This window comes from Pseudophryne corroboree, chromosome 6 (assembly GCF_028390025.1).
Source record: "Pseudophryne corroboree isolate aPseCor3 chromosome 6, aPseCor3.hap2, whole genome shotgun sequence".
Taxonomy (NCBI): domain Eukaryota; kingdom Metazoa; phylum Chordata; class Amphibia; order Anura; family Myobatrachidae; genus Pseudophryne; species Pseudophryne corroboree.
In genome coordinates this window covers 236,828,989-236,853,941 of record NC_086449.1, presented here as the reverse complement: position 1 = coordinate 236,853,941, position 24,953 = coordinate 236,828,989, and the positions used below count along the sequence as shown (strand labels likewise).

Below are 24,953 nucleotides of genomic sequence, written 5' to 3'. Positions count from 1 at the left end.
TCCTGAATATAGGAGATTCATTGTTTGTATTTTACACTTCACCATTTTGCAGCGAGGCAATATATTGTAAGCTGGGCTGCCACTCTGGAAATTGATTATTGGCTTTGGGAGGAACCCTAATGAGAGGGGTCTAATTATTCAGCATGTGGCTGTTTTCTTCTAGGATGGGGGGGGGGGTTGTAATCTTTATCAGGCCCAATTTCCCTAATGAAGTCAAACCCATGCTATACAGATTAGGGCTGAATGATATTATGACAGCAGAACTCCAAGCTGTGACTTTCTCTTTTATAGTGTGATCTGTCCAACCTATTGTATTAAATCCAAGATAACCTCCAGCGTGGACTTTAGTATGTATAAATTAACTTTGTATTAACACCTTAAATGTGGAGAAATAGTACCCTGTATATCCAGAACTTTGTCTGTCTAATGGACATCCTCCTTCTTTACTCACTTTACGTGAGCTGTGCACACAAGAAAAGGAGTATTGTCCATTACAGTAGTTTAGTTGTGAAAAAAATGTATTTTGGCCCTCATTCCGAGTCGTTCGCTCGGTAAATTTCATCGCAACGCAGTGATTTTCCGCTTAGTGCGCATGCGTAATGTCCGCACTGCGACTGCGCCAAGTAATTTTGCAATGAAGATAGTATTTTTACTCACGGCTTTTTCTTCGCTCCGGCGATCGTAATGTGATTGACAGGAAATGGGTGTTACTGGGCGGAAACAGGCCGTTTTATGGGCGTGTGGGAAAAAACGCTACCGTTTCCGGAAAAAACGCGGGAGTGGCTGGAGAAATGGAGGAGTGTCTGGGCGAACGCTGGGAGTGTTTGTGACGTCAACCCAGGAACGACAAGCACTGAACTGATCGCAGATGCCGAGTAAGTCTGAAGCTACTCTGAAACTGCTAAGAAGTTTGTAATCGCAATATTGCGAATACATCGTTCGCAATTTTAAGATGCTAAGATTCACTCCCAGTAGGCGGCGGCTTAGCGTGTGCAATACTGCTAAAATCGCCTTGCGAGCGAACAACTCGGAATGACCTCCTTTATTTTGAACTAGCTGAAGTGCCCAGTGTTGCTCATGTGTAAATGTTCAAGTTATTAAGTTACCATTGAGTTGGATGTAATGGATGCAGATCCACCGGACTGGGATCCCGATATTCCAAATACTGAAGATGGAATCCCGAACAATGGATAAGACCGGCATAAAAATCCTGACAGAGGTCGGTATCCCGGCATCAAAATACTGATGCATGGAATCCCGGTCGTTGTTAGAGCGGGACTTGTTCGTGTCCTGCCGTAGGGGGTGGGAGGTTAGGTTTAGGCATTAGAAGGGGGATTAGGGTGCCGGGATGGGAAGGTTATGGTTAGGTACCGGGGAGGGGGGTTAGGGTTAGGCACTTTCAAGGGAAGGTTAGTGTTAGGCACCAAGCAGGGAAGGTTAGTTCTAGGCAGCAGGGAAGGAAAAGTTAGGGTTAGGCAACACCGGGAAGGGTTAGGGATAAGCACACACTACGGAGGGTAAGGATTTGGGTAGGGAGCAGGGGAGGCTTATGGTACTTACTGAGTTGTCAGGATTCTGACGGTCAGGATGCCGCTGTCGGTATTCTGACCGCCGGCATCCCGTCCATCGGGATATCGGGGGTCATTCCGAGTTGATCGCTCGCTAGCTATTTTTTGCAGCGTTGCGATTAGAAAGTCGCCGCCTATGGGGAAGTGTATTTTAGCTTTGCAAGTGCGCAAACACTTTTGCAGCCGAGCGGTACAAAAAAGTTTTTTGCAGTTTCTGAGCAACTCTGGACTTACTCAGCCCTTGCGATCACTTCAGTCTTTTTGGTCCCAGAATTGACGTCAGACACACGCCTTGCAAACGCTCAGACACGCCTGCGTTTTTACAAACACTCCCAGAAAACGGTCAGTTGACACCCATAAATGCCCTCTTCCTGTCAATCACCTTGCGATCGGCTGTGCGAATGAATTCTTCGTTAAATCCATCACCCAGCACCGATCTGCTTTGTTCCCAGGTGATGCTCCTGCGCATTGCGGTGCATACGCATGCGCAGTTTTGCTGAGTTTTGACCTGATCGCAGTGCTGCAAAAAATAGCTAGCGTGCGATCAGATCGGAATGACTCCCATCATACTGAATCCAGATGTAACTGTCAACATTAAAAAAATAATTAGCAGCTTAGTAGCTATTCCAACACACCCATGAGGTGGCTGCCCAGTGTAATTTTTGTTTTTTGGGCTGTTGCCAGTAGCCCTAATCTCCATCTTTCCTTTCTGTTCAGTTTAATAATGAGTTTTACATTGCGAGATGGGTTAAAATTTTCTTTTGTTATCAATGTTGCTATTCCAAGGCTTTTGGGTACCCAATATTTTTTGTTTTCTCACCTCCATTTCTATCAGTTGTTTTAGTTTATTGATTTATGGTTATTTCAGTCAGTTATTTCAGGTCATTAAATTATGGTTATTTGTGTCAGTTATTAGGGTTCATTAAAGTTTCATCCAAAACTATTCAGTGGAAGGCCCAGAATAGGCTCCCTCTGTCAAAGTTCTGTCTAGTGTACACCAACAGGAGGCCTGACCAGTACCCCAATCTCCTAGTATGTCTTCTTGGACACATTGTTATCACTCTGTGATGTTTTTGTCCAAATCCATCCAGTTGAAGGCCCAGAACAGGCTCTATTGGTCAAAGTTCTGCCTGGTGCACTCCACAGTGAAGTCTGGCTGGGACACCAACCACTCCTTTAAGCATCCCAGACCAACTGCCACCCCTCTGTGAAGTTTTCATCCAAATCCATACAGTGGAAGAGCCAGAACAAAGTTCGGCCCAGCACATTCTGTCGTAATGTCCAACCAGGAACCCAACTACTCCATTAAGCATCCCAGACCAACTGCTACTGCCCTGTGAAGTTTTCATCCAAATCCATCCAGTGGAAGGCCCAGAACAGGTTCCCCGGGTCAAAGTTCTGCAGAGTGCATTCCGCTGTGAGGTCCAACTGAGATCCCAATCACTCTATTAGGCATCCCAGACCAATTTCCTCTCCTCTGTGAAGTTTTCATATAAATCCATCAAGTGGAAGGCTCAGAATGTGCTCCCCAGGTCAAAGTTCTGCCCGGCGCACTCTGCTGCGAGGTCCAACTGAGACACCAATCACTCCATTAGGCATCCCAGACCAACTGCCACCTCTCTGTGAAGGTTTCATCCAAATCCATCCAGTGGAAGGCCCAGAACAGGCTCCCTGGGTCAAAGTTTTCTCTAGCGCATTCCACCGTAAGGTCCAACTGAGACTCCAACTCTCCTAAAAAGTGGACCACCTTGCATTGGTTTCATACCAATTGGTACATAACCGGACAAACAAACAGACCAATTAATTTTATATATAAGATGATATAGTATGTAAAATACAAATGGATGTAATTAGATAGGGAAGCACTGAAGGTTATGTGGGTGGGTATGGAATTTGATAGGCTTGTCTGAAGAGGTGAGTTTTCAGGGAACATTTAAAGGTTTGTAGTCTAGAGGTGAGTCTTATTGTACGTAGGAGGGCATTCCACAGAGTGGGTGAAGCCCGGATAAAGTCCTGTAATTTTGAGTGTGAACAAGTAATGCGTGTGGATAAAAGACGCAGATCATGTGCAGAGTGGAGAGGTCGGGGAGGGAGATATTTTGTGATGAGTGAAGAGATGTATGTTGGTGCAGTTTGGTTAATAGCCTTGTATGTAAGTAAATACATCAAAGTACAGAGTCTCTGTAACGGTGAATTCCAGCGGGAATTAATTAATATTGTATGAGGATGATGTATACACTTTTGAGAGTGAGTATATCATCTTGCCACTGCAGAACTGTTAGCTTAGCTGCCAATGCATCCTCTCTTTACTTATTTGGAGTGGATAGGCACAGCACAGCAGCAGCGACTGAATGGAGTGGATGGACAGCGGGCACAGCACTACACATCAGCAGCCACTGACTGCAGTGGATGGATATTGGACACAGCACAATGGAGACAGCACAGCCTAGCAGCTCTGACTGCAATGGATGGACAGTGGACATGGTACAACACAGCAGCAGCCATTGACTGGAGTTTATGGACACAGCACAATGGAGACAGCACAGCCCAGCAGCAACTGACTGGAGTGGATGGACAGTGGACACAGCACAACACAGCAGCAGTCAATGAATGTGTCACACTCGCGGCGCTGTGGCTGCTGCGGCTGCTGCGCTTACCGCTCCCGGTGCGCTGGTTCTCTCGGCGGTCGCCACCCCCGGTGGGCACCGGGTTGTTGCGTCTTGCTGGCGCTGCCTCCGGCGGGTTCCCGGGGTGTGGGCGCCGCCATTGCGCCTGGCGTTGACGGGAGCGTGGTGGGCGAGTGACGTCATCGGCCCCTTCCGCCAATTGGGAGAGAGCGGGAAGTTCGACGCTGTGCAGAGCTCCGGCACCTGAGTATCGTCTCTTCTATGATCACCAGTGCTAGCAGCGTTCAGTGAGTTCTCTAACTGAACGTCTCCTGTGTACCAGCGTTTGCAGAGTATCACTCAGTGGAACATTCCTTGTGCTTCCAGCGTTTGCAGAGTATCACTCAGTGGAACATTCCTTGTGCTACCAGCGTTTGCAGAGTATCACTCAGTGGAATAATCACTGTGCTACCAGCGTTACAGTGTATCACCTAGTGGAACATTCACTGTGCTACCAGCGTTACAGTGTATCACCTAGTGGAACAATCACTGTGCTACCAGCATTACAGTGTATCACTCAGTGGAACAATCACTGTGCTACCAGCGTTACAGTGTATCACTCAGTGGAACATTCACTGTGCTACCTGCGTTACAGTGTATCACTCAGTGTTACATTCACTGTGCTACCAGCATTACAGTGTATCACTCAGTGGGACATTCTCTGAGTTACAGTGTTTCTCTTAGGGGGACACCTCCTGTGTTTCCTGTATTACATGATATCTCCAAGTGGAACGCCTTCCATACTTCCAGAGTTACACTGAATCTTAAATCCTCATTCGTTTCTTCAACATCGCTCACAAGCTTCTCATTCTTCAAACATCGCTCACGAATTCTTCATTCTTCAGTGTGCTTCACCATCGTTCTTAAATCCTCATTCATTTCTTCAGCAACGCTCACAAGTTCTTCATTCTTCTGTGTGCTTCACCATCGTTCTCAAATCCTCATTCATTTCTTCAGCAACGCTCACAAGTTCTTCATTCTTCTGTGTGCTTCACCATCGTTCTCAAATCCTCATTCATTTCTTCAGCATCGCTCACAAGTTTTTCATTCTTCTGTGTGCTTCACCATCATTCTCAAATCCTCATTCATCTCTTCAGCATCGCTCACAAGTTCTTCATTCTTCTGTGTGCTTCACCATCGTTCTCAAATCCTCATTCATCTCTTCAGCATCGCTCACAAGTTCTTCATTCTTCTGTGTGCTTCACCATCGTTCTCAAATCCTCATTCATTTCTTCAGCATCGCTCACAAGTTTTTCATTCTTCTGTGTGCTTCACCATCATTCTCAAATCCTCATTCATTTCTTCAGCATCGCTCACAAGTTTTTCATTCTTCTGTGTGCTTCACCATCGTTCTCAAATCCTCATTCATCTCTTCAGCATCGCTCACAAGTTCTTCATTCTTCTGTGTGCTTCACTATCGTTTTAAAATCATCATTTAATTCTTCAGCATTATACGCCAGTTACTACGGCTAGTTCTGCATGAGGAAAACCTACATCCGGCCATCCCTGCTCCGGCCCAGCTGTGGTTCCTCCTTCCGATCATCGGAAGAACCCCCGAGTTCTCAACACTCCGAACCCAGGTCAGTGACAGAATGGAGTGGATGGACACAGTACAGCCCAGCGGCCAAAATCCAAGAGAATCTGACACTGGGATGATTACTTTTTGTGTAGTATTGGAATTCAAGCAAGGCAAGAAAACCAAAGCTACCATCTGGGAAGTTTGGGTGTGCTCAGATCTATGCGATCCAAGCACACACATCTGTAAATAAAATACATTTAACTAGGCTGTTGGTAATAAAAAGTCAGACAATAAATACAAACATTTGAAATTGCGAATTAATTAAAAGAAAAAAGAAAAAAATAATAAAAACAGAATGAGGCTCACTTATTTGGAATCTTGTAACATGTGTCACGGCTTACCGGCTAGATTCCAAATTGAGTATTTTACTTTGTTTTATTAAATTAGTTACTATCTGATATAGGAACTGATGAGTTTCTAGACACATTTGTATTTTACATACTACATCATTAAAAAATTAATTTCTTCCACACCTAACTACTGTAGTGAACAATTCTCCTTTTCTTGGGCCTAACTCAGACCTGATCGCAGCAGCAAACTTTTTCTCTAATGGGCAAAACCATGTGTAGTGCAGGTGGGGCAGATATAACATGTGCAGACTTGTATGTGCATTCACTTGAATGTAGAGTGTCTCAGTCCGGGCGGAGACACTCTGAATGGGAGCGTCTCTGTTCACTCCCGGCGTGACTAGGTGGACGGATCGCCTAGTAATGCCGGGAGTGCACGCCTGCGATGGAGCTGCCTCAGATGAGCGCGGCTCCATCTGTAATTCAGACCTGATCGCAGCAGCAAAATCTCTAATGCGCAAAACAATGTGAAGTGCAGGAGGGGCACATATAACATGTGCAGAGAGAGATAGATTTGGGTGAGGTGTGTTCAAACTGAAATCTTAATTGCAGTGTAAAAATAAAGCAGCCAGTATTTACCCTGCACAGAAACAGAATAACCCACCCACATCTAAGTCTCTCTGCACATGTTACATCTGCCCCACCTGCAGTACACATGGGGGGTAATTCCAAGTTGATCGCAGCAGGATTTTTTTTATAGCAACTGGGCACAACCATGTGCACTGCAGGGGAGGCAGATATAACATGTGCAGAAAGAGTTAGATTTGGGTGGATTATTTTATTTCTGTGCAGGGTAAATACTGGCTGCTTTATTTTTACACTGCAAATTAAATTGCAGATTGAACACACCACACCCAAATCTAACTCTCTCTGCACATGTTATATCTACCTCCCCTGCAGTGCATATGGGCCCTCATTCCGAGTTGATCGCTCGCAAGGCGATTTTAGCAGAGTTACACACGCTAAGCCGCCGCCTACTGGGAGTGAATCTTAGCTTCTTAAAATTGCGACCGATGTATTCGCAATATTGCGATTACAAACTACTTAGCAGTTTCAGAGTAGCTTCAGACTTACTCGGCATCTGCGATCAGTTCAGTGCTTGTCGTTCCTGGTTTGACGTCACAAACACACCCAGCGTTCGCCCAGACACTCCTCCGTTTCTCCGGCCACTCCTGCGTTTTTTCCGGAAACGGTAGCGTTTTTAACCACACGCCCCTGAAACGCCGTGTTTCCGCCCAGTAACACCCATTTCCTGTCAATCACATTACGATCGCCGGAGCGAAGAAAAAGCCGTGAGTAAAAATACTATCTTCATTGTTAAATTACTTGGCGCAGTCGCAGTGCGAATATTGCGCATGCGTACTAAGCGGAATTTCACTGCGATGCAATGAAATATACCGAGCGAACGACTCGGAATGAGGGCCATGGTTTTGCCCAGTTGCTATCAAAAATCCTGCTGCGATCAACTTGGAATTACCCCCATGGTTTTGCCCATTAGAGAAAGATTTTGCTGCTGTGGTTAGGGCTGAATTGGGGCTCCTTGAGTGCACAGGTAAAGAAGGAGGTTGTCCATTAGACAGACAAGGCTCTGGTCATACAGTGTGCTATTTATCTACATCTAAGGTGGAAAGTCAAATTTATATATACTTCTGTCTATCTCCTTGGCTGCCATCTTTAGATGCTGTGGCGCCAGCCATTTCTGAATATGACCCAGCCTAATGTAACCTAGTGCTGGTAGTGGGTTTTATGGGGTACCGATTTTGTTCAGCTGATTTTGTATGAGTCTGACCTGTGTCCAGGACAGATTTAGCCACATTTCCTGTACACATATGTAGGTCTAATATTAGGCGCATATACAGATCTGCATACTGCATATGCCTGGTTTTTAGGATGCTGAGTGCAGATTTGCACATTTTACTGATACTAACAGGCATAGGTTCCCCTCTGCATCTGGCTCAATGTATTTTGATTGAATTATTTTACTTAGAGAGGATGGAATGGAATTTTGGGACCATGGAGTGCTGCTATAATGGGTGTTTTTTATTTTAAATCCTGGCCTGAGTTTGGAACTCAGTGTATTTTTCTACAAGACCCAGGAGTGCTAACAGATCTAGACATGATACAAAAAAATATTAAACGTGCAGAACAGACAGTAACTGTTAAAAAAGAGGGACACATCTTTAAAGAAATGTAAAAATCACACAAAAAATGCTTTGAATTGAAGATAGGGCCATTAGTTATGCGTTTTTTTAGATCACATCTTACCGTACTGTCTGATCAGAAAGCCATCCAGCATCACATTGGTGATACCCATCATCGTACGCAGATTGAAGCTGTTCCGGGGAAGCAATGGTTGCACTGTTCTGAATGCAAGCTTTTTTGGCATTCTCAAAGTCCAAGGTGTATCTGGTGGAGATTGCTCTGTAGTGGAAAACGATTCCTGAAATAAATCAATGTAGATGTAAAGAATATGTTTATCTAATGGAATATGCATGGTTCCACCAACTGATGGTCACCCCGGCTTTACTATTCATCCAGCTGAGGGCCAGTTAGAGCCTGGGGGTGGAGCTTTGTGGGAGTGCTGAGGGCGGAGCTAAGCACTGTGTCCCGACACCTTGAAATAAAACAAAAACATATTTGGTGGTTGTGTATCATCAATGGTGGGGAACCATCTGGTCTTCCCCCATCAATGGAAAAACTATTCTACATCGGTATAGATCATCGATGATTTGAAATCATTGATGGTCTATGGTCATCCCTACTCTATGTATTTTATAAGTGCGTCAGTTGAATGCTCTCTTTATTGAAGAGAGGTCACTAGAATGTTCTCTGTACTGTATATCTGTCAATAAGAATGATCTCTGAATTGTACAGAGGTCAGTAGAGCAGGCTCTACATTGAATACTGGACTGTCTTGTGACTGATTATGGATCCTTGAAATACAAATTTTACATATATTTCACTGGCTGTGTAAAACCACACCTGCATTAGACAAAAGATATATGGAGTCTCATAATTCTTCCAGTTACATTCTCGGGCACTTTATAAGGGAGATTAATCATCTTCCTCATTACAATTGGATTTACCGCCAGATATAATTATATATTTTATTTATTTTACTTCGCATATATTATAAGCAGAAATTTGTTCTAAAAATCATAAAAGTCTACATTTTCTAATTGTGTGTATTAAATGAATGCATACCCAATTGCACAATCTGGGTCTTATATACCTGCATTATTTAGGCCTTGTACACATGGGTGTTAAATTCAAGCCCACATACTGTACTGTAGCACTGTTAGGGCACATCAACAATGCATAGTAAGTGCTCTCTGATGGCAAGGTTCGGAGAACACTGTAAGCAAATGGAACTGAGCGTACACACTTCCAGACATGTGTAGATTTCCATTTGCTGTGCATCAAATTCCTTTTGAGCATCTTTTAACTTTGCTGTTCTGTCTGCAGCATTAAACTGTATGGAAAGGCTTTAAATGCTCTGTTAAAACAAGGACAAGAGCAAGAACAAAATACAAGGTTGAATCTTTACTTCCAATTGTGACTTGTGTCAAAAGGTGAATGGTGATGAGGATCAGGTCAGGAGTACTTTCCAATCCTTAAAGTACAATTTGAATGGTATTTTAAATAACTTTAGCCTGGAGATGTTCATCCATGAATTAAGAGAAGAGAAAAAGGCAGATTTAAGTACCCGCAGTATCTCTTGCATATGTATAGCTCCGTGTTTAACGTCGAGAGCTATTACATTTTTCTGCATTTTCCCTGTGTGGCAACCCATAGATTCTGTGTTAAGCACTAGATTATATAGGTTTGCCACAGATTTTCCCTGCAAGGAAAAATCCACTTTAAGTGCACCCTCTGTATATACGGCTTCTAATCGAATTGCTCAGGTCAGAGCAATCAGCCGCAGGGTAAACCTGTGAGTAATTGAATCTACCACTAAGTGTACTTGTACAATAGTATCACTTATCTTTTTCAAATGATAAGATTGCATTTTTGCAATATGGCTCCATTGCTCACCAGTGATGGACACCGATGTCTTCTCCATCACATGTCGCAGATCTCACATGCACTTCCTCAGGCTGTGTGTGGTGTGTGAAACATGTAGCTATTGCAGGATATTTCATGTATTTACCCTTACTTTTTGACCCTTGATAACTCTGCTTTGCCAAGTTGTTTTCTCTGGTTTATGATATATTATTTTACACACAGAATATCAAAATTGACATATTTGGATTATATTCTAGCTTCACAGACAGTGATCTTTTACCTATAAATTCTTCGGTATATGTTAATTATGAAAAAAAGTATGAATATATTTATTCAATAAGCTTGCTAGTTTTTATATTACCTTGCAAGTTAGTGGGGACTTAAGCATCCTCATCAAACACTATATTTTTGACATCATCACCTGACTATTAGGGATTTATTTCCACGAAATCATCACCACACCCACCACGGACCTTGGACAAATGAATGTACAGTATAGCTACCAAAATCCTACTATAGCCATACTACTTTACACTATCTATAATGATATGCGCACCTAAACACGGTTACAATGGGCGTGATCAGTGCGATAACAGGCCATTTGAATATCGTCCCTCTATCTACCGTCACTTTAGACGGTGCTATAAGATTTGAATTCCCCCCAAAGAGTTAAACCAAAATCACAAATGACCTCCATGATAAGAAGCTTGGCTTTTCTCCAGGTTTAGGCAAAATGCTGTTTGATATATTGACTATAAAACTTCTTAAACCCAGGACACAAATAATATTTCAATCTACAGTTTAGTATCCTTCACATGAATCTCTTAGTAATTATACAATATATATTGCTTGCTTAAAATTCAGAAGAGAAAATTAAATTTATACAACCTCTCACAACCTCTAAGGAGTTGCACCACTTAAAATGCAAATTTGGCACGAGCTTTAAGTTCTGAATGACATATCATTTTGATGCAGGAAAATGCATAGGCCAGTATGCAGCATCTCACAGATTATAGGTGTATGACTTATCCTGGCCCTTGTTTCCTACAGTGGACCCGTCTCTCTTTTCTGACAGCCATTTTGTAGATGGAGCCAATTCTTAACCTATCAATTCACTAGGAAATGGTGACATCTCCAAGATGTGAGACATACTGTAAATTTATGCCCCTAATTCATATTGAACTAATAGGCTTCATTCTCATAAATGTTGGCTCATCCCACAAAATGTCTTCTTCCTCTGTATGCAGGTTTTGGATTCATTTTAAACAGCGGAAGAGAAGAGTATAGGAGTCAACTTGCTCTACCTTTCACATTGACCTGTACTGTGTCTTGGCTGTCCTCAATTCCATGCATAACTTCGCAGCGATAGATCCCTGAATCACTGGACAAAAGGTTTGCAATTTCCAAACTGACATCAGTATCAATGAAAGGATAGTTTGGTAAAGAAATGCGATCCTTGTAGGCATCATTCAGGCGGATTTTGCCATCAGTGGCTACCAGCAGAACAGTCTCACGTCCCTTGTTGTGTCTGCTCCACTTGATTCTGGGTGTTAAAGGTGCTGTTGAGGGAACCACAGTCACATGTTCCAAAGCATTGATGAAGTAACATGGGATGATAATTGAGTGTCCAAGCTGGACGTTCAGTGGAACCTCCGAGGGTATACTAACACTCAGTGTGTTAGCATGGTCTGCAAATTCATTTAAAGAGAGAGCAAAATTACACAGGGCACACATGTGTGTCATTTCTATCAATAACATGTATACACTGATCATATTTGGGGTTTAACGCAAATAATACAAGTATTCAAATTAGTAAAAAAGAATTTACACACTGGTATGTTACATAAGGCTAATCAGTTTATTACTGACTTAAACATAAAACTACAAGTATTAATAATTTAGCATAAACACAACTTACCATAGACAGCTACAAACATGACAAATGTACAAATAATGACGGAAGAGATAATTATTTTGGGCAGCACGGTTGGTTTTACAGTCTTATTGTAATGAGTTTAATGTCTGACCAAGATTTATGACCTCAAAGTTGAACCTTAGTGTGAATGTGTATCTGTGTAATAGGAAATATAGACTGTTAGCTCCACTAGGGCAGGGACACATGTGAATGACTGAAATATTACTTGTGTTACACTGCGTAATACAGTATGTATGCACTAAATAATGGGTAATGAATAAAATAAAAACCAAGTGTAGAGGTTTGGCAGGTTTCTTTGAGTTATTGCTTCCAGTGACATGCGGTGGGGTGAGGCAGAGCCTTTACTGTCATACTAACGTTTGTGCAAGAGTTTTGACTGTATAAAGTATATGAATAATACAAATAATATGTTTTAAATATCTTTTTTGCATTATCCTAATCATTTTTATTGCCAAAACTCTGGAGTAAAAAGTCTATGGCCTCACCTGCCTACCTTTTCCGCACATCTCTGATCAAAACTCACCAAATTTCCAAGAGTTTATAATGTTTCACTTGTGTGTATAATGCCTAGATGAATCCTTTGGCTCATATATTGTGTGTAAATCTGGCTTTGGCACTAGCGAGTGCCTCCTGAGCCATTTAGTTCATCGCACGTCCCTGATTGCTTTCATGGAGGCTACGTGCAGACTCGTACACCCTTATTCACAACAATCTACACTCACTGAGCTAAAACATGCACGGTCAGCACTATAATACACACTACAGTAAAACACCCACACACATGCGCTGCACTAATATGTGCATACTGCACTATGCTCTCACACAGTACTAAAACACACGCACACACACACGCACGCACAATGCATGCACATTCATACTGCACTAAAACAAGCACACTTTCTCACTGCACTAAAGTACACACTGCACAATTATGTATCAAAATAAAATAATATAAATTGGAGCGCTAGTTAATGTGAACGCACATACCTGTAAAAGGAAAAAAAGAGGTTAATTTGTAATGTTACAGCTCTTTTTGTGAAATATATTTGGTTTGGAGGTGGTAATTTTGTTGCTCCGGATAGATGTAACAGTCTCTTGTTATGAGTTACTGTCCCTGCTATCCCTAACTGACCTACTAGCGGCTTGGTGTTGAATAGCCTGACCAGCTGCCGCAGATGTGCCAGGTCCCGTCTCGCTGTCGGGACCTGGGACCTGGCACATCTGCGGCAGCCGGTCAGGCTATTCAACACCAAGCCGCTAGCAGGTCAGTTAGGGATAGCAGGGACAGTAACTCATAACAAGAGACTGTTACATCTATCCGGAGCAACATTACAAATTAACCTCTTTTTTCCTTTTACAGGTATGTGCGTTCACATTAACTAGCGCTCCAATTTATATTATTTTATTATTGTCTTATTTTTATGGAGCTGCTGATTTAAATACAAGTGCGGGAATTTTTTTAATTAATTATCACAATTATGTATCATTGTGTTCACATTCAAGTCAACATCCATGTTACTTTCAGGTAGCATTTGCAATAATTAAAGTATTTTATAATTTTTTTTTATAACATTTATAAATTTTTTCCATATAACATCACATAACAGTTTTATTTAGAAATCACTAAACACGTAGGGGTATATTTACTAAAATGGGAGTTCTATTTAAGATGGGATGTTGCCCATAGCAACCAATCAGATTCCAGGTATTATCTTCTAGAAGGTGCTAAATATAAAAGTAAAAGTAAAATCTGATTGGTTGCTATGGGCAACATCCCATTTTAAATAGAACTCCCATCTTAGTAAATTTACCCCGTAGAGTAATGTAATATGATGAAATGTCATGTATAGATTTTGTACAAAAGCTCACCTGAAACCTCCACTGATATTGCTGCAGCGATGACCCGCAAACACACGAACACTAGTAATAAAGTGGTCATAGTTTACCTGTCAAATAACAGCAAACAATACAATTGTCAGATAAGAAATAAAGTCACAGCAAACAAGCACAGGACAGCACATAAGGGGGTTATACAAATACCGTACATCAGGAATACAACTGATACAGTCAAATCTATAGGATAACTGCCATAGGTGTTAAACTACCTGCTAGAAATCTTCTTTTCAAGTGAAACAACAAGATCATTATAGAACAGAATGGAGAGATGGCGATATGTTAAGCCATAACAGTAGGTTATATCTTTAAAAAAACATAAACTGTAAAAGTAAGCTTTATATTGGGCTTAATTCAAGGTTGATTACAAAACAACATTTTTCTCTAATGGGCAAAACCATGTGTACTGCAGGTGGGGCAGATTTGACATGTGCAGAAAGAGTTAGATTTGGGTGTGGTGTACAAACTGTGAAATCTAAATTGCAGTGTAAAAATAAAGCAGACAGTACTTACCCTGCACAGAAACAAAATAACCCACCCAAATCTAACTCTCTCTGCACATGTTATATCTAACCCACCTGCAGTGCACATGGTTTTGCCCATTAGAGGAAAATAATGTTTTGCAATCAACCTTGAATTAGGCCCATTATGTATTATCACATGTAGAAACAGACCTTTACATTTAGTTACATAAATTGAATGTGTGAAACGAAATATCATACAGAAGTTATGCTTTATATAGGACAGGAGAAGGCAACCTCCAGCGCTCAGCATTTTAAATAATTTTGTTATATTTGTTTCTCCATCCATAAAGTTGGGAGAAATGGAAAACAAACTTGGGAAGAGTTGGGTGAATAACTGAGGGGGGGATTCAACTGCTGGCAATTCCCTTTGCCTGGCTGAATCAGCGTGACAACAGCTCCAATGTACAGCATCCCAATCTCACACAAAAACGTTAGCTGCCCCATAGGGTAGCAAGCACTTTTTTGTGCGAATCTGGCGTTTGATCAGGCAAAGGGTACAAGATGGGCTGACGTTGCCAGTGTTTAAATGCTGCAGAAACGGCAATTCGCACCCTTCGCCGCCAATTGAATTCCCCATAGGTGTCTGTCATTAAGTTTACATAGTAACAAATACAGAAAAGAAATAAATTGTAGCAACTAATCAACAATTATCTGTGCTCATTCTATTGCAAGTTATACAATGAAAGCAAATGTCGGCTTATTAATAAATAAACCTTGCTTCCTCTAAATGACTCAGGGCTAGATGCGTTATTGCTTGTAGAGTGATAAAATAGAGAGATAAAAAGTACCAGGCAATCAGCTCCTAACTGTCATGTTACAGGCTGGGTTTGAAAAATTATAATTAGGAGCTGACTGGCTGGTACCTTTTCTCTCTCCACTTTATCACTCTCCAAGCGATGACGCTTCTAGCCCTAAAGGGTTTAAAATTGTATATATAAGTCAAAATCTCTCCTACAGGATTCACGTTACTTTGCATAGCCCGGTTCTTGTAACATTGTTATCATAACCTGCCTTGCGGGTTACTGTATTTCCATATATTCTGCAGGATTACATTACCTAGTAGAGTCTATCCAAGTGAAACTGACAGATACTGGATATTACACTGGAGTATAGTAAAAACCAGTAAATTATTTTACTTAATAATCCCAGTCTGCATAGCTCTGTTTAAAGAGAAAAACCACCAGAACCTCACACAGACTGAGAGTAACTGTTAAGGCCCATAATGATACACACTGGGCGATTTTGAGCTGAAAGCAGGTCACTTTTGGTGTGTTGAGCTGCTTTCAGCTCAAAGCCGCCCAGTGTGTATGCACAAGCTATGAGCGGTGAGCGCTCATGCGCGCTCCCGCTTCATCGCTGGCGGCCGCCGTTCATCTACTGGTATTACCAGTAGATGAGCGGCGGGGTGAACGGCTTTCCATAGCGTCCTGCTATGGAAAACCGTTCACCCCCACTGACATCGCTGTGCAGGGGGGAAAGCGCTCAGTGTGTATGCACTGAGAGCTTTTCAGCCCAGCGATGTCAGCGATCTTCGCTGTGCATACACGCTGGGCAAAAACGCCCAGTGTGTATGCACCTTAAGTAGTAGCATAAAAGACTATTAGAAATCACCTAGACTGTGTCTTCTATTTATTACAATTATACTGATTACCAGTGGCAGACTTTACCTATGGGCAGCAGGACTGGAGACCCCCCCCCCCCCCCTCAACCCCCAGTAAAATCCGCCATCTGTGATACTGCACTGGCTTCACTGTGATTGGTAGTGACTTCCTATTGGAAGTCCTACCTGCCAGTCACCCGCAGGATAGGCAGTCCCATTGGGAGGTGTTTCCTTCCTCAGGGACTGCCAGACTGGGCTGTGATTAGGAAGCAACTCTCTGATTTTCGGCCCTGGCTGACTTCTGTGGGCTGCAGCTGATGCAGTCCATTCACGGCACCTGTCAGCTTCATTGTGCAGGTGCCGGGACCCGGCCGGTGGATGAACAGGTGGTGGGGACAAAGCAGCAGGGACCAGGCAGCACGGCCAGCGGCAGCCCTCTCGCTCCATCTAGCTATGAGCTACTGATTACAGCGGAAACAGAAAAAATTTCAGGAGACTAAATATAAAATGTCACAATGCACGATCCTGAAAGATAGGAGCAGTAGCTAAGGGGTTGATGTATCAAGCAGTGATAAAAGTGGAAATGTGGATCAGTGGAGAAGTTGCCCATAGCAACCATCTACTTAGAATGGCGGGAGCCAGGCCACGATGCTGGGATCGTGGTGCCTTCCCCCCCAATACTTGTCCCAATACCTCAATACCTCTCTCCTGCCTGCACCATCTCCCCACATCCCACCAGGCTGCCCCTTCCTGGAGGGGGTAGCTTTAGGCTGGGGCCACACATAGCAGCCAAGCGCTTGGCCGGGAGGGGGGTTTTGTGTTCACACAGATCCTGTTTTGCAGGATGCCGCAGAACAGGATCCGGCCAGTGACACCCAGGATTTCAATGTAACACAGGAGTATGGGTCGATGGGTCAACTCAACTTAGGTCGACAGTCATTAGGTTGACCATGGAAGGTCAACATACATTAGGTTGACATGGTCATTAGGTCGACATGTACTAGGTAGATGGGTCAAAACATCGACATGGAGTTTTTGACGGGGAACTCCAATTAGTGCACCGTGTCCCGTCGTATGGCTCGCTTCGCTCACCATGCTTCAGGTAAGGTGCCTCACTCTGCTACCGCTGCACTCGGCACAGGTTACCGTTCCCAAGTGTAGTCCACATGGATCGTCAAGTAGAAAAAAGTCCAAAAAATGAAAATGTTTGAAAAACTCATGTCGACCTTTTGACCTGTTGACCTAGTACATGTCGACCTAATGACCACGTCGACCTATTGACCATGTTGACCTAATGCATGTCGACCTTCAGTGGTCGACCTAATGACTGTCGACCTATAGGCCGTATCCACAGTGCGGCACATTGAAGTGTATGTGTTCACACTGAAATCCCGTTGTTCTGCCGTCCGGCCCAACCGGAGCATGCTGTGGTTGGATCTGGCGGCGGCGGGACTGCCGCACATGTGTGGGCACCTGCATAGGCGCCCATATGCAGTTTACTTCCGGACAAGTGGGTCCCGCTGAACGGGACCCGTTTGGCCACTATGTGTAGCCCTACACTTAAAGTTGGCAGCTTGGATGTTTTTACTGTTTCCATCATTTTGATTTCCACCCAGATTCACAGTCTTGCAAGAGTACATACCACTTGAATTAAAACTTTGATTGACTGATAGTGTAACTATACATGACCATAACCATAAATAAATAAACAGACACAAACATTTGGCAGAATGATTACATCAGCTCTTTATTTAAATTGTAACTAAAAGAAATAAAATAAAAAGTATGGTGGCAATAAAGGATGGCCAGCATCAGCACAATCCATAAATGCACAATATTCAACCAAAGCAGTGCCCAGCATGCAGAAACTGGCCAAGGCGCATAAACACAATCATAACACAAACAAAGTTAATCACTCAACTTTTTATCTTGACTAACCTCCCGGTATGGTTGTCATTCTGCCCTCATCACGGTGTTGCAACCAACTAACCAGTCAATGAAGTCGAGCACAACATTAACAACTTGCTGTGGGACTAGTGATCTGCCATTCTGTCCCACCAAAAACAATTAGCCAACGCAACAAAACACTAGAGCTAAGCAAAGCAGAATGGGGAGGGGTGTGGTATAGCTCATAGACAGTTAAAAGATAGACAGTCATTAGTTAGACACTATATGGTCGACAGTCAAAAGTCAGACAGGGTCAAAAGTCAGACAGTCAAAAGTCAGACAGGGTCAAAAGTCAGACACGGTCAAAAGTCAGACAGTCAAAAGTCAGACAGTCAAAAGTCAGACAGGGTCATAAGTCAGACACACAAAAAATATTTTTTTTTGTGTTTTTAAACATTTTTAACCCAAAATTGGTGAAATTTGTCCGCTTGCCACGCTTCAGGCTCGGTGTCTCATTCCGCTCCGCTTCGCTCACCACAACTTTACTAAAAGGTAATAGTTTGTGTGACATGGATAGTAAATGAGGCAAAAGTTGTAAAAAACAGAAAAATCAAACATTTTTTGTGTCTGACTTTTGACTGTCTGACTTTTGACCCTGTCTGACTTTTGGCTGTCTGACTTTTGACCCTGTCTGACTTTTGACTGACTTTTGACTGTCTGACTTATGACCCTGTCTGACTTTTGACTGTCTGACTTTTGACCCTGTCTGACTTTTGACTGTCTGACTTTTGACCCTGTCTGACTTTTGACCCTGTCTGACTTTTGACCTTGTCTGACTTTTGACCCTGTCTGACTTTTGACTGTCGACCATATAGTGTCTAACTAATGACTGTCTATCTTTTAACTATCTGTCTATAGACAGGAACCCAATGGGGAGTTAGGTTGGGAAGTCAGTAACAAAAAAGCTTTGGCCCAGCAAGCCCCTTACATTGATAGGCCCACATGTGATGTACACATAAGCAGGCCTCAGTCTTGCAATCATTCGGTTCCCCTTATGAAAGCAATTACAAAAAACATGTAATTTGGTGTATGTCTATGTACAGTATTTGCACCTAAACAGGTCCATTTGTGGAAAGCAAAATTGTTGAGATCGCCAACATATTTTCTGAGCGTTACATTACAATTTACTATCTAAAATGATGCTAATATTTCACAGTGATCTGGCAATAGCATGCCAGTTAGGCTTGATGCACCATCACAGACAACGGTGCTTTCAATGTATTTGCCTGTACCCGGCATTTCTGTTACCTAGGAAATGGCAGCCATTGAAATTGCCCACATACAGTATCTCTATCACAATGAAACAACCTAAAGAAGCTCCTTCTTCCAAAACTAAGCTTTAGTTAGAGCTAATATACTTTATTTTGAGTTTTTCCACCCTCATTTCTCCAGCAATGTGAGTTCTTTATGAATGAATATTCACTGAATCATTGAACTCTAAAGGGGGGAGCAATCTGACTAGATTTCTTAGAATTTAAGCAGGATCGCTCCGTGTGTACCCCATACAGCGATAGCGATGCGCAGCCCCGCGCATCGCTATCGTTGGTGCTAGATTGGCCTGCCGTAAAGGCCAATCTAGCGGGTCGCTCATTTCACCCAATCTAGCGGTTCGCTCAGCACACATCTCTCCCACATCGGCTCGTGGGTACTGGGCTTAAGTGAGTCCTGCTGTACTTTGCTCTGCGATAAGCAAGATCATTAAGTAGACAGCCCTGCTAGCCTATGCTGCTGTGAAACTAGAGATTTCCTAATTAGCCTACATGTTTGAGTATGTCTTCAGCTCAAGTTGTGCTATAACAATGCTTCAACTATATTATTATATAAAACATATGTTAGCAAGTCATCTTTGAAGTATACTGTATGATAGCAAACAATTCCCTCATGTATACTTTTCCAAATGAGATGGGAAATTACTACGGCACTCCACAATCCACATGTACCAAGCATCTGCCTATCAGTGTTTCAAAGCAATATCTATCTATTCTGCATTCAGTTTCAAAACTTCTAAATATTTAGGCTTAAGTCAGTATTTATTCTCAACATTACTGCGAAACCAAGAGGTGCAATTAAAGCATAAACACACTATGTTCCCTGTACTATCATTATCTCGCTGCGTTATGGTTTATTATTATTTGTTGTTCCTATGTGTTGATGTTATTGTTTATGGTGTGTATTTATGTTAATTGTTTTATAAATAAGACAAGCTATTGTTAAATGTTGCCAGGTGGAGTGTTTAATCAGAGATAAGAGTAAACAAGAGATCTGGGTTAAACAATTAGCAAATGCACATATAGTGCTGTTGACCTTTTCATGTTGGTCAACACGGTCAACAGGGATGCTGCCCTGTATCGGACTCCTGGGCATCTTCTCCACAGCTTTCACCAACTGCCATGGGGTGAGGACACTCAGCCCCTAATGCCATGAGGGGAGGACACACAGAGATAAGTCTTATCATTTCCCCACCTATCACGATCTGGCTACAGCTCCTAATCCATCCACTACTAGCTACAACATTGTGAGAATAATACAGGGGATATAATCTGGGTTTTCAACTATATTTGGTTTGATCTTGGATTGGTGGCTAGGAACTACACTTCCATTACCTTTGTATGCTGTACCTGCAAAGAATCATATCTGTCTGGTGATTGTATGTGCACATGTCTGTATTGACATCTACAGAATAAATTGTGTATCGATTGCAACAATCTGCCTAGGTGATTAAAAAGAATTTACTAGGACATGTGGTCCTCACATTTACCCATCAGCTTTACATCAAAATAAAATGTGATGAATTATTTACTCATAAACATCAAATGACACACCTCACTGTTCACCGATAACTAAATCTATTAAAATGAAACAATTTCTAAAATGGCTAAAAAGCACAAAACTGTACAACAACCTGTACAGAAGCCTTACCATAGATATTTCACAACCAGTCACTCAGACCTTTAGGCTTCTTCCTTGCCTTCCATTCTTTAGTGATGCTAGATAAATTCACCTGTATCTTTTACAGAATTCAAATTTCAACAAATTAATAGAACAAAGTGTTGATTAAGTGCCTGAATCAGAGTTGAAAGCAATTCTGAATTCTGAATGCAAATGAATCTCCTAATTTTCTGCAAATTGCACATTTGTTGCAGGCTACATTCACAGTTTAGAGCCCTTGCAAGCAATTCTGAGTCCAGTTGCATCTTGCTTGCTTCTCACATACAACTTCCGATTTTTGGGGGTAGTCCCCTGCACCCCCGGAAGAGTGGGTGGATCTCCTGCATCCTGCCTACTTCCTAGTGAAGTGGGTAGGAAGAGAGATAATTTCCGGGAATCACAGATCAAAATGGAGAAGGTAGTGCCAAAATTATTAAAATCATGTAATTTTAACCCCACCCACACCTCATGAACCCATGATATACAGCATTTTGCTTTAACGGGGCAGGACCTAATGACGAGACAGCCCATCCTGCCCCCATAGCGGTCACCTGCAGCTCTGAGTACTTCAAGGAATGCAATTAATAGTGATGAAGGATGGGACAGTGTCAATGAATAGATGCTTCCAACTCAGAATACAAATGTTCACATGGGAATTCAAATCACTCGGGAGTGGACGGAATTACAACCGCATTACATGCAACTCAGCAGCTGAGTATTTATTGAGTAGGTTTTCTTGCTCATTAGGGCTAAAAGCCTACTTTTCTTTATGTGTTTGGACTTGTCTATGTCCTGTCCTGCGCATGTGCGACCTGCAGTGATTGCGAACATCTCTGCCTGATTGACAGACAGAAGTGTTCGCGGGGCAGCAATGCTCCGTTTTCTAGGCAGAAACGGAGCATTGTGGGAGCGGTGCTTAACTAACAGGAGCATGGCGGTGCAAACGCGGGGTGTGTCATCTGCATTTTCATGGCATCTGCGTGTCATCACACGCAGCTGCTCTTAACTAAAAGAATGGATACGGGTCTCCTGCCGTCACAGCCAGGCTGTAGGTAGTAGGGATGTGCACCGGACATTTTTCGGGTTTTGTGTTTTGGTTTTGGATTCGGTTCCGCGGCCGTGTTTTGGATTCGGACGCGTTTTGGCAAAACCTCCCTGAAAATTTTTTGTCGGATTCGGGTGTGTTTTGGATTCGGGTGTTTTTTTTTCAAAAAACCCTCAAAAACAGCTTAAATCATAGAATTTGGGGGTAATTTTGATCCCATAGTATTGTTAACCTCAATAACCATAATTTCCACTCATTTCCAGTCTATTCTGAACACCTCACACCTCACAATATTATTTTTAGTCCTAAAATTTGCACCGAGGTCGCTGGATGACTAAGCTAAGCGAACCAAATGTGGCCGGCACAAACACCTGGCCCATCTAGGAGTGGCACTGCAGTGTCAGACAGGATGGCACTTCAAAACATTGGAGGTCATTCCGAGTCGTTCGCTCTGAAAATTTCTTCGCATCGCAGTGATTTTCCGCTTAGTGCGCATGCGTAATGTCCGCACTGCGACTGCGCCAAGTAATTTTGCAATGAAGATAGTTTTTTTACTCACGGCTTTTTCTTCGCTCCGGCGATCGTAATGTGATTGACAGGAAATGGGTGTTACTGGGCGGAAACAGGCCGTCTTATGGGCGTGTGGGAAAAAACGCTACCGTTTCCGGAAAAAACGCGGGAGTGGCTGGAGAAACGGAGGAGTGTCTGGGCGAATGCTGGGAGTGTTTGTGACGTCAACCCAGGAACGACAAGCACTGAACTGATCGCAGATGCCGAGTAAGTCTGAAGCTACTCTGAAACTGCTAAGAAGTTTGTAATCGCAATATTGCGAATACATCGTTCGCAATTTTAAGAAGCTAAGATTCACTCCCAGTAGGCGGCGGCTTAGCGTGTGCAATACTGCTAAAATCGCCTTGCGAGCGAACAACTCGGAATGAGGGCCATTGGCTCCAAACATCACATGATGCAAGGATAAATTAAAGAAAAAAGAGGTGCAAGATGGAATTGTCCTTGGGCCCTCCCACCCACCTTTCTGTTGTATAAACAGGACATGCACACTTTAACAAACCCATCATTTCAGTGACAGGGTCTGCCACACGACTGTGGCTGAAATGACTGGTTGGTTTGGGCCCCCACCAAAAAAGAAGCAATCAATCTCTCCTTGCACAAACTGGCTCTACAGAGGCAAGATGTCCACCTCCTCCTCATCGTCGGATTCCTCACCCCTTTCACTGTGTACATACCCCTCCTCACAGATTGTTAATTTGTCCCCACTGGAATCCACCATCTCAGGTCCCTGTGTACCTTCTGGAGGCAATTGATGGTGAATGTCTCCACGGAGGAATTGATTATAGTTCTTTTTGAGTAACACCATCTTCTCCACATTTCTGGAAGTAACCTCGTACGCCGATTGCTGACAAGGTGACCGGCTGCACTAAACACTCTTTCGGAGTACACACTGGAGGGGGGGGGGGGCAACTTAGGTTAAATAAAGCCAGTTTGTGCAAGGGCCTCCAAATTGCCTCTTTTTCCTGCCAGTATACGTACGGACTGTCTGACGTTCCTACTTGGATGCGGTCACTCATATAATCCTCCACCATTCTTTCAATAGTGACTGAATCATATGCAGTGACAGTAGACGACATGTCAGTAATCGTTGGCCGGTCCTCAACAGCAGGTCTTTGAACATCTGCAGACTTGTGTCTGCCGGAAAGAGAGATACAACGTAAGCTTTAAACCTAGGATCGAGCACGGTGGCCAAAATGTAGTGCTCTGATTTCAACAGATTGACCACCCGTGAATCCTGGTTAAGCGAATTAAGGGCTCCATCCACAAGTCCCACATGCCTAGCGGAATCGCTCTGTTTTAGCTCCTCCTTCAATGTCTCCAGCTTCTTCTGTAAAAGCCTGATGAGGGGAATGACCTGACTCAGGCTGGCAGTGTCTGAACTGACTTCACGTGTGGCAAGTTCAAAGGGTTTCAGAACCTTGCACAACGTTGAAATCATTCTCCACTGCGCCTGAGTCAGGTGCATTCCCCCTCCTTTGCCTATATCGTAGGCAGATGTATAGGCTTGAATGGCCTTTTGCTGCTCCTCCATCCTCTGAAGCATATAGATTTTATTTATTATTTATTAGCAGTTTCTTATATAGCGCAGCATATTCCGTTGCGCTTTACAATTAGAACAACAATTATAGAACAAAACTGGGCAAAGACAGACAGACCGACAGACAGAGGTAGGAAGGCCCTTCTCGCAAGTTTACAATCTATAGGGAAATAGGCATTGATACACAAGGATAGATGCTACCTGTTACATAATGGTTCCCCAGGTTGCTAGGTTCTTAATGGGTTGTATATGATATGATCACCCAGCAATGTTGGAAGACAAAATGTGAGTTTATGTGGACTGTACAGAGGGGATGTAACTTGATAGGGAAGCTCAGTAGCGGATCTTGCCACGGGCAAGCAGGACTTTTGCCCGGGGCGCCGCCTTCTGGAGGGCGCTGGCGCCATCCGGAGGGCTCCGCACCGTGGCAAGATCCGCCACTGCTGCCCGCAGTGTCCCCCGTCCGCCTCCGCTGCCCGCTGCCGTCCCCGTCCGCCTCCTGTGAAGGGAACTAGACGCTATGCGTCTAGTTTCCCTTCGTGGAGAGTAACTTTGCTGAGCGGTGCGCGATGACGTCATCGCGCACCGCACAGCAAAGGTCCTCTCCACGAAGGGAACTAGACGCATAGCGTCTAGTTTCCCTTCGTGGAGAGGACCTTTTGCTGTGCGGTGCGCGATGATGTAATCGCGCACCGCTCAGCAATCAAGCGGCGCCAGCAATGTACAGGGGGCGTAACTGACCACGCCCCTTATTAGGCCACACCCCCTTTCCTGCCCGGGGCACAGAGCGCCCTTGAACCGGCCCTGG

At 43.3% G+C, this 24,953-nt stretch overlaps 1 protein-coding gene across 1 annotated transcript in view; it reads right to left on the bottom strand.

The window, feature by feature from the left end:
• The window catches only part of ACAN (aggrecan), a 119,543-nt gene that overhangs the window by 55,650 nt on the left and 38,940 nt on the right, over positions 1–24,953 (bottom strand). Inside the window, exons 2-4 of the mRNA XM_063925777.1 lie at positions 13,971–14,047; positions 11,470–11,853; positions 8,426–8,600 (exon numbers count right to left, since the gene is read on the bottom strand). Coding sequence (XP_063781847.1) covers positions 8,426–8,600; positions 11,470–11,853; positions 13,971–14,040 — 629 coding nt within the window. The 5' untranslated portion in view covers positions 14,041–14,047. The remainder of the gene's footprint in view (positions 1–8,425; positions 8,601–11,469; positions 11,854–13,970; positions 14,048–24,953) is intronic.